This window comes from Xyrauchen texanus, chromosome 24, assembly GCF_025860055.1.
Source record: "Xyrauchen texanus isolate HMW12.3.18 chromosome 24, RBS_HiC_50CHRs, whole genome shotgun sequence".
Classification (NCBI taxonomy): domain Eukaryota; kingdom Metazoa; phylum Chordata; class Actinopteri; order Cypriniformes; family Catostomidae; genus Xyrauchen; species Xyrauchen texanus.
The window spans coordinates 38,915,196-38,924,596 of NC_068299.1; the positions used below are offsets into that span (position 1 = coordinate 38,915,196).

At 37.3% G+C, this 9,401-nt stretch overlaps 1 protein-coding gene across 1 annotated transcript; it reads left to right on the forward strand.

Moving 5' to 3' along the window:
- The first annotated feature begins 822 nt into the window (after positions 1 to 822).
- LOC127617662 (kelch-like protein 31) lies at positions 823 to 8,875 on the forward strand. The gene is made up of 3 exons (XM_052089686.1): positions 823 to 965; positions 2,778 to 3,980; positions 4,053 to 8,875. The coding sequence occupies exons 2-3, from the start codon at positions 2,806 to 2,808 to the stop codon at positions 4,783 to 4,785; spliced, it is 1,908 nt and encodes a 635-aa protein (XP_051945646.1). The 5' UTR covers positions 823 to 965; positions 2,778 to 2,805; the 3' UTR covers positions 4,786 to 8,875.
- The last annotated feature ends 526 nt before the right edge of the window (positions 8,876 to 9,401 follow it).

The window sequence follows — 9,401 nt, forward strand, 5'->3', positions numbered from 1 at the left end:
CGCACAACTTAAACTCATAAAATTATCTTTTGCTGTTGTTGTTGTTGTTGTTGTTGTGATAGTGCTTCACTCTCCATTAATAAAGCAATAAATGCTTAATTATGTGTGTTGACTGAAAGTTTTGGGCTTTAAAATAACTGCAATTCGGAACTCACTTTTAAATAATTCCTATTTGTGTTTGGAAACCCTTTAGTTTAGCCACCATGATTGCCCTGGAGGCATCATTTATGCGGTACGTGTCAGTTTTGAATGATTGACTCACTCATATCACAATTGTCGCCATCTGCTGGTGCATGATAAATGGCCACGTAAACACATATAAACTAATAATTGATATTTGCGCATTCATATTCCATTAGGCTTGTAGTTTGGGGAAACATGCTACATATATAAAAATAGCATATTTTATTATATATTGACTTAAAATGAGTCACTGTATTTTCTCACTCTTTACAGATACAGTTTTCCACAAAAAGCATCTCGACTTATCTCTCATCACTACAATAGCCTACAGAACATTCAGGAGTGGGGATGCATATACGAGCACAAGTTTTGCGAGCAAAGCAAAAGCATTTGCCTTGACCCTTTAGGGGCTCTGCAGGCACTCAGTTCATTGTGCTGCATCTGGTTGTTTATAAGCGCAAGAACGCATTCAAATGTGTAATCCCTTCATATTTTGTTGTTGTTTGATGTCTTTTCATGTTCTTTTTTTCTTGCAGACCCGGACTGAATCAGAGTGCATCGAACGAATTTCACACCTTGTTTCACAACCTGTTCTTGTTTATGTCCTATAACTGAAATAACGGAACGCCAAATGCGCCTCCAACACGATATGCGCAATCGCCTCTACATGAGGAGGAGTTAATCTGCTCTCTATTCGGACCCCTAGAGTATCTTCTCTCTCTCCTGCACGCCAATTTGGGGTGCAAGTCTTGTCCTTCTTGCACCAACTTACTTCGACATCGGTAAGTTTATTATACTATCTTTATACACCCTTCAATTAATACAACACTCTTGTTATCAATAACATTAATGTATGGTTCTTTATGGTTGATATGTTTTTAGTTCTTTGAAGATTAAAAGTGTTCAGACAAGGTGGTTTCTATAAAGCACCAAAAGAGATCGTTTCCTATAATAAGACTCACAGACCTTATTAGTGTACGTTTGATTTTAACTTTCAGAAAATAATTACTTAATTAATTGTTTGTTCAATTATTGAAAGGACAAACAGGTTTAAATGGCATGGAGTCTATATAAGGAACCTGAGAGCAGTGCTGAACTGCGTTTCTATTCTTGGCCGTACTTGTGATAAATTGTGACAGATGCAAAGAGAGGAATGCTGATGTGATATGCTGCGATAACAATTCTTAAGAGTTCGTTTTCGTATTTAAAGAGCATTAGAATACAGCCCAACACTTTATGGCTGACTTTTAGTTACCTTGGTTTAATTGTTAGAGTGTCAGTAATCGTTGAGGGACATGCATGGTTTTAAAATATATGAACCATGACTGTCACTACACTACAGAATTAAGAGAGCTGGCTGATAATTAGTTGTTTTGTTGCTGAAAATACTTGACTGAATTAATTATTCATAAAGCAATACTTTACAGTCTTTGAATAATCTCTTGCTTTATTCGTGAATTGATAATATCATGGTCTACTACTTGATTTACTGTGATTTAAAGAGTAATCTCACCCAAAATGATCAATTCTGTATATATTGACTCACCATACCCATGCTGTTTCATTCCCATATGACTTCCTTTCTTCCATGAAAAACAAAAGAAGATATATAGAAAATATAAGGGACTGACAGCTTCAGTCACCTTTCACTTTCTTTGCATTTTTTTTTTTCATGCATATTCAGTTCTTGACGTTCTGCCTAACATCACCTTTTGCAACACAAGGATCTTTTACCCTGCACCACCAAAACATAGGTCAGCCAATCCTATGTTAAATGCCACACTATGCCGTCTTCAACTCATGTGAATTCTGTCATTATTTGCTTATTGCTTTATCTATTCATTTTGTTTGACGTTGGACACAAAGGGAGTTTTCAGAATATCTGAATTGTGGCTCAAAAAAATAAAAAAAACACCATTAAAATTGTCATAAACGTAATACATATTTGTACACTATATTCTAGGTCTTCTGATTCTGTGTAATCAGGTGCACAAGAGGTACACAACCGAATTCAAGTCTTTATTTAATGATCAGCATTTCCGTCCACTTTAACAGTCAGATCCGACCCGTGTCCATTTAAACATTCTAGAATAAGAAACGTTACGACAGCTTTGACATCAGCGATTTCAAATGCCATTGGCCATTAAATGCTGTATGGGTCATTTGGAATACTTTTATTGTGCTTTTTGTCATTTTTTTGAATAAATGATGCAGAATGTACTTTTATCTGCTTGTTATGTTTTTTATGTTGTTGATAATTGTTTAGGTTTAGGCATAGGGGTTTGGGTTCTAAAATATCGATATAATAGTATAATGTAACTAAAATAATGTATTTTTAAGTATAATAAAACATATTGCAGTTAAACAAGCAATAATATATGAAGATTGCCGACCTGTGACTGAATTGTCCGAACTGAGACCATTCTGTATGTGAAGTTTTCATGCTGCAGGAAAATTGTCACTATGGTGACATCACAGAACCAAAGAAAGGCATTCAGCTCTATCACTAAATCTTTTAAGACTAAAGGATTTGTGCAGAATACTGTATGTTGTATAATTTGTTCTTCCACTTATACTGTCACAATTCCTTGTAGTTCTTGGCTGTGACCCATCACTACAGTCATGGCACCCAAAAAGAACAAGGCCGCTAAGAAGAACAAAGCTGATATCAATGAGATGACAATTATGGTAGAAGACAGTCTCTCCAACAAAGTCAATGGGCTCAACACTCTTCTGGAATTTGGAAATGGCTTTAGTTGCATCTCAACAGAGGTCACCGATGCTGCCTATGCACCTAACCTCCTGGAGGGTCTTGGCCACATGAGGCAAGACAACTTCCTCTGTGATCTGACCGTAGCGACCAAGTCCAAATCCTTTGATGTTCACAAGGTTGTGATGGCTTCCTGCAGTGAGTACATCCAAAACATGCTCAGGAAAGATCCATCCCTCAAGAAGATTGACCTCAATGATTTGTCTCCAGTTGGTTTGGCAACAGTCATCACATACGCTTATTCTGGAAAGCTGACCTTGTCTTTGTACACCATTGGCAGCACGATCTCAGCAGCCATGCAGTTGCAGATCCATACTCTGGTGAAGATGTGCAGCGATTTCTTGATGCGAGAGACCAGCGTGGAGAACTGTATGTACATCGTCAACATTGCCGAAACGTACAATCTGAAGGAGACAAAAGAATCAGCACAGAAGTTCATGCGGGAGAATTTCATTGAGTTCTCTGAGATGGAACAGTTCCTGAAGCTCACCTATGAGCAAATCAGCGAATTTCTCATGGACGACTCACTTCATTTGCCTTCAGAGCTCACAGCTTTTCAGATTGCAATTAAGTGGTTAGACTTTGACGAGAAGAGGCTAAAGTATGCTCCTGATCTGCTGTCCAACATTCGCTTTGGAACCATCACACCCCAGGACCTTGTTAGTCACGTACAGACCATACCTAGAATGATGAAAGATTCGGAGTGCCACCGTCTGCTGGTTGATGCCATGAATTACCATCTGTTGCCATTCCAACAGAACATTCTGCAGTCCAGAAGGACCAAGGTTCGTGGTGGCCTCCGAGTGCTACTCACTGTGGGTGGACGACCCGCCCTAACTGAGAAATCTCTCAGCAAGGACATTCTCTACCGAGATGAGGACAACATCTGGAACAAGCTAACAGAAATGCCTGCAAAGAGCTTCAACCAGTGTGTAGCTGTTTTGGATGGCTTTCTTTATGTGGCTGGTGGTGAAGACCAGAATGATGCAAGGAATCAAGCAAAACATGCTGTTAGCAATTTCTGCAGGTAAGATTTCTTTGAAGTGTTTTTATTTATCAAGAGAAGCAATGGATCACTTATGGCTATATCTTTCACCAGATATGACCCCCGATTCAACTCATGGATCCACCTGGCTAACATGATCCAAAAGCGCACTCATTTCAGCCTCAACACCTTCAACGGTCTCTTGTTTGCTGTAGGTGGACGCAATTCCGATGGCTGCCAGGCATCTGTTGAGTGCTATGTTCCATCCTCAAACCAATGGCAAATGAAAGCTCCAATGGATGTCCCTAGATGTTGCCATGGCAGTACAGTTATCGATGGCAAGATCTTGATAACCGGCGGTTACATTAACAATGCCTACTCTCGTGCCGTATGTTCTTACAACCCATCCACTGACAGTTGGCAGGATAAGAACAGTTTAAGCACCCCAAGAGGATGGCATTGTTCTGTGACCGTCAGAGATCACGCCTACGTTCTTGGTGGCAGCCAACTGGGTGGACGCGGCGAGAGGGTAGACGTCTTACCGGTTGAATGTTACAACCCTCACTCTGGCCAGTGGAGCTACGTCTCCCCCTTGCTCACTGGGGTGAGCACAGCAGGTGCTGCAATCTTGAATAACAAGATTTATCTTCTAGGCGGCTGGAATGAGATTGAGAAGAAGTATAAAAAATGTATTCAGATGTATAACCCTGATCTTAACGAATGGATAGAGGATGACGAATTGCCAGAAGCTACAGTTGGTATCTCATGTTCTGTTGTCACCATCCCTACACGCAAAACACGAGAGTCGAGGGCCAGCTCCGTATCGTCTGCACCGGTTAGTATATAAGTGGCATGGAGAGTGGTTAGGAAATGTAGCTGAATTGCTAATTGTAAAATGAGTATGAATCTGTTAAATATCTTAGAGATGTTTAGTGGATTAATTGCCACTTCATATGTTCTCAGAATGTTGAATGTCAAATCACAATTTTGTAAACTGCAAAGTTAAATTGTGTATTCAAGTTAACAATTATGATGCATTATTTTTAGGAACCACAAAAGTATCTGAGTGTCCATTTTGACAATGATTAAGGATTGCTGTATTGAAAGATGGTTCAGTGGGTACAGTGAAAGTTAGAGAAATTTAGTTTGGAATTTGATTTGTTAATTATGAAGTATGTGGTGTAAAATAAAAAAACAGCTATCTTTTTTACAGTTATAACTTTCTTTGGAAATATATTTTTAAATGGGGCCAATTCTCCAACAATAATTGTATTAGTCCCTTAATATAACTATTGATTAATTCAACTGAAATGCAATGGGTGGAAACTGAGGTAATTACAATAATGCAAACAATCCAAATATATTAGACATGCTCTAATTATCAAACAAAGAAATTACCTGAAAAAAATTGTTGCAGATATTTATAATCACAACATTATTTTCCATAGTGTTGCCATTCTTATTGCAATGTACACATGAATGCTTGTAGTTCATACAGAACATGCATAAGATTGGACTACTGAAACATGAAAATCGTAGATTGCTTGAGAAAGCCTTGTTTTCATTTCACCTGAACCTTCCTACCAGCAGTAGGTGTGGTAAAACCAGGTAATTTATTCAAATGTACGATATAGCAACGGCGTCCTGATTTGGCTCTTAGGAAAACTACATTTAGTCTACACTGTGAAAAAAAATGCAGACATGTTTAAAAAGTTATGTTGTAAAGAACACTGAATGGGGCAGAAAAGGATGTTGGAATGTTGGAATGTTTTGTAAATTGAATAAATAATTGTGAATAATATTTGTGCCTTAACGGTCTAGCAGCCAAGTGTTAACATCTTCTTTGTTTGCTGACGGTTCATGATATGTTCAGACTGGAAAACATTGTACTTAGGTGTTCAAAAGAATTTGACAAATGTACACACTATTATTTATTACATTTAATAACATATTGCTTATTTAAGGTAAATCAATTGTTGTATTTAAAATAATACCTAAAACATATTGTCAAATAATAAAACTCTGCATATTTATTAAAGGCTCTTAAGAAATCAAGTTGTTGTGGAGATATTTTTACTGTAGGGCCCAAGCACTGAAAGTACGAAGGCCCTATTTTTCTTCTAAGGATTATTAGGGGTCCAAGCACCGAAGGTGCAGGAACCCTATTTTATTTGTTCCAATTTTCTTATTAGGGGTCCAAGCACCAAAGGTGCTGGAACCCTATTATATCCATTAGGATTTTCTTATTAGGGGTTCAAGCCTGAAGGGCTAGAAACTCTATTGTTTTTGTCATAATTTTAGGGGTCCAAGCACAGAAGGTGCTGGAACCCTATTGTATTTGTTCAGATTTTCTTATTATTCTTATTAGGGGTCCAAGCACCAAAGGTGCTGGAACCCTATTATATCCATTAGGATTTTCTTATTAGGGGTTCAAGCCTGAAAGGATAGAAACCTTATTGTTCGTGTCATGATTTTAGCCCTTCCGATATTCTTATTATTAGGGGTCCAAGCACCGAATGTACTGGAACCCTATTATATTTGTTCTGATTTTCTTATTAGGGGCCAAGCAGCGAAACTTCTGGAACCCTCTTGTAATTGTACTGATTTTCTTCTTTTTCTTCTTTTTTTCTGCTCTAAAAGTGTTTGGGCATCAGACAATAAGTCGTGGAGACAACAAACTTGGCAGGATGATCCCAAATCCCTTCCACTACACAGGCGCACAAACACACACCCATCTGACACTAGGTGGCGCTATAATAAACACTTGTATGTTTTGACTCATATCTCTGCAACCATAAGGGCTAGAATCAAAATATTTCCCCACCCTGATTCCTTGAGTTGGGCCCTACAAAATGTATAGCTCAGATTTCATTTCTGTCAATAATTGTTTTCCTGCCATTTAGAATTTTTTGAAAAACCTACATTTTCAACTCCTAGACCGTTTGTCAGATCAGCATGCGATTTGGTATACACCATCTACAGACCCTGACATAAAGTTATCAAAAGAATTTTGATACGTCAAATCGTTTAGAAGATATTAACAATACAATTCCTTTAGTTTAACATGATTTGTACTCAATTCAAAATCCAAATGTAACCAAACTCGGTACACATAGTCAACAGGATGTTTAAAAGATGTCAGCAAAGTTTAGCATCTTTTGGTTCAAATGCTAACATATTCTTAAAAACTTTATTCAACAAATTAACAAAAATGGCTGCCAACGGCCAATCAAATTCAGCACCTTAAAACTCATATTGGGAATGGCCAAGGATTATGGAAATGACTATACACAAGCATTGGGTCAGCTTGAAGCCGCATCTAAAATTTTGTGACAATTGGCCACATGGCGGTATAATTAGCTAATTTGCGCTTTTGCTCATAATTCCGGAACTGTACAGACTACATTTCCCCATTTCCATTCCTGCAAAAAAAAAAATGTATTTATCACAAATATTTTTCCGGAAAAACATACTTTTTCTAATTCGCTGTAGGACGTTTTTCCGATTTGCACAAAACTTGGTATACAAAATCCACAGTCCCTCCAGACAAAAAGTTATCAAAATTTTTTTTATATGTCAAATGATTCTGAATAATATAATCAAATAAGTTTTGGGCTGTAGCCCATAATAACTAATTGGCCTATAACTTGTTAGCACAATTTTCAAACTTAGCAAAACTAGAGGAACATTCTGAGGTCAGTTGTAAAATTTCATCAATTTGGCAGCGCTATAACAGAAGAAATAGCTATTTTTTACAATATAATGTTTTATTAATTAAAAATATGGAGAATATTCTACAATTCAGCCACTCCTTGTAAATCAGATAAATAAATTAACAGCTTTCTTCTTAATTTCTCCTTTGGAAGAATAGCTTCTGTTGTTCTTATTTGTCAGTTGCTTTGGATGAAAGCGTCGGACTTTATCAAGCCCGCTTCAGGGGCGCACTTCAGTGGTCGCATTCACACGGATATGAAATGCTGCACAGAGTATAGTGCGCCTTCAAGCCATATTTCATTTCAGATGACTGTGCGCACTGGTACGCAAGTCCACCTAATTACCTGTCATTTCTTGACACTGCTTCAGTTCCCGCTCAATTTTAAGCCAACTAGGTTCTGTCTGGCGGTACTACTGAATGTCTACCTCTGACTTTGGAGCTGGCCAATCATAGTGAAGATTTTGGGCCGGCACCTGGGATGGCCAATGGAGCAAACTTACAGACAGCACTTATTTAAAGGACATTGAAATACACATATACATTTAAAAAAAAAAAAAAAATCACACTGTATACTTTTCAAATAAGCTATAGCTTTTGTAATGCAAAAAAAACAAAAAATGTAAAAGAAATGATTATTTAAAAACGAAGAGCTGCATCAATGCCATATATATAATTTTTTTTCCCCTCTTGTCATCTATGGCAAGGCGGGCAAAATCAAAGGTCATCACGGGCCAACATTGGCCCGAGGGCCTTACTTTGGGCACCTCTGATATAGATCTTTTTGAATTTTTTGGGAAATGAAAACAAAGGCTGAGAGATGGATTTAAACCCTATTCGGACAGGATTAGTTTTATATGTGGATGTGGAGGAATTTAATATTTACCAGAGCTTCAGTCATTTTAATTCCTTTTGATGCATATTTTATATATATTATATTATTGTATTCTATATTGTGTATGTGTATCATATTTTGTGTGTATTGTGTACTGTACATTGTATATTATTATTGTATATTGTGTTGTGTGTAATTACATGTATTTTAGATATGTAAATTGTGTTGTGTAAATCTGATGTTTATTGTAATTGATATATGTCTCATCACTGTCATGACTGCTATGTTGCTCAGGACTGCACCCAAGACTTTCACCCACTGTTGCACTTGTGTACATGGCTATGTGACAATAAAGTGAGTTGATTTGACGTCACTAATTTTACCTCACTGATAAAAATAAATACAGCGTGTTTATCTAAAATAAAACACCCTGTAATAATAAGCCTTGGTGATATTGATAGCCTGTGAATTTACACATTTGTAAAAAGCCTGTAAATCAGCACTTTTCAGCTATGTTGATTAAAAAGACGCCAGAAAATGTAAGGCGCTGGTGAGTTCACTCCACGAACCTACGTAACATTCCGAGTTGAGCTCTCTGCGTCATTATTCAAAACTGTTTATTTCCATATGACCAAATCTGACAAATTAATTCACAAACTCATGCACTTAGGCATAGTAACAGGAGAGTTTATTGGTAATATGTCAACAAACAGCATGAAAGTTGAGCTCGCACCCGTATTTGCACTAATTTACACAACAGGGAAAAACAGCTGAAAATAATAATGAGAAAGCGGTTCGGGAGATGTGGGTGATGTTTTTATTTTCTAATACATTTTTATCTGCTTCTTCCAATGTCTTTCAGTCTTGCGCTCGCTATTTCATTGGCTGTTGTTTATTGTTGATCTCTCGCTTGTCT

Coding starts and splice junctions, on each gene's coding strand:
- LOC127617662 (XM_052089686.1), top strand. CDS start 2,806: ATGGCACCCAAAAAGAACAAGGCCGCTAAGAAGAACAAAGCTGATATC. Junction 3,981..4,052: donor GCTGTTAGCAATTTCTGCAG/GTAAGATTTCTT, acceptor ATCTTTCACCAG/ATATGACCCCCGATTCAACT.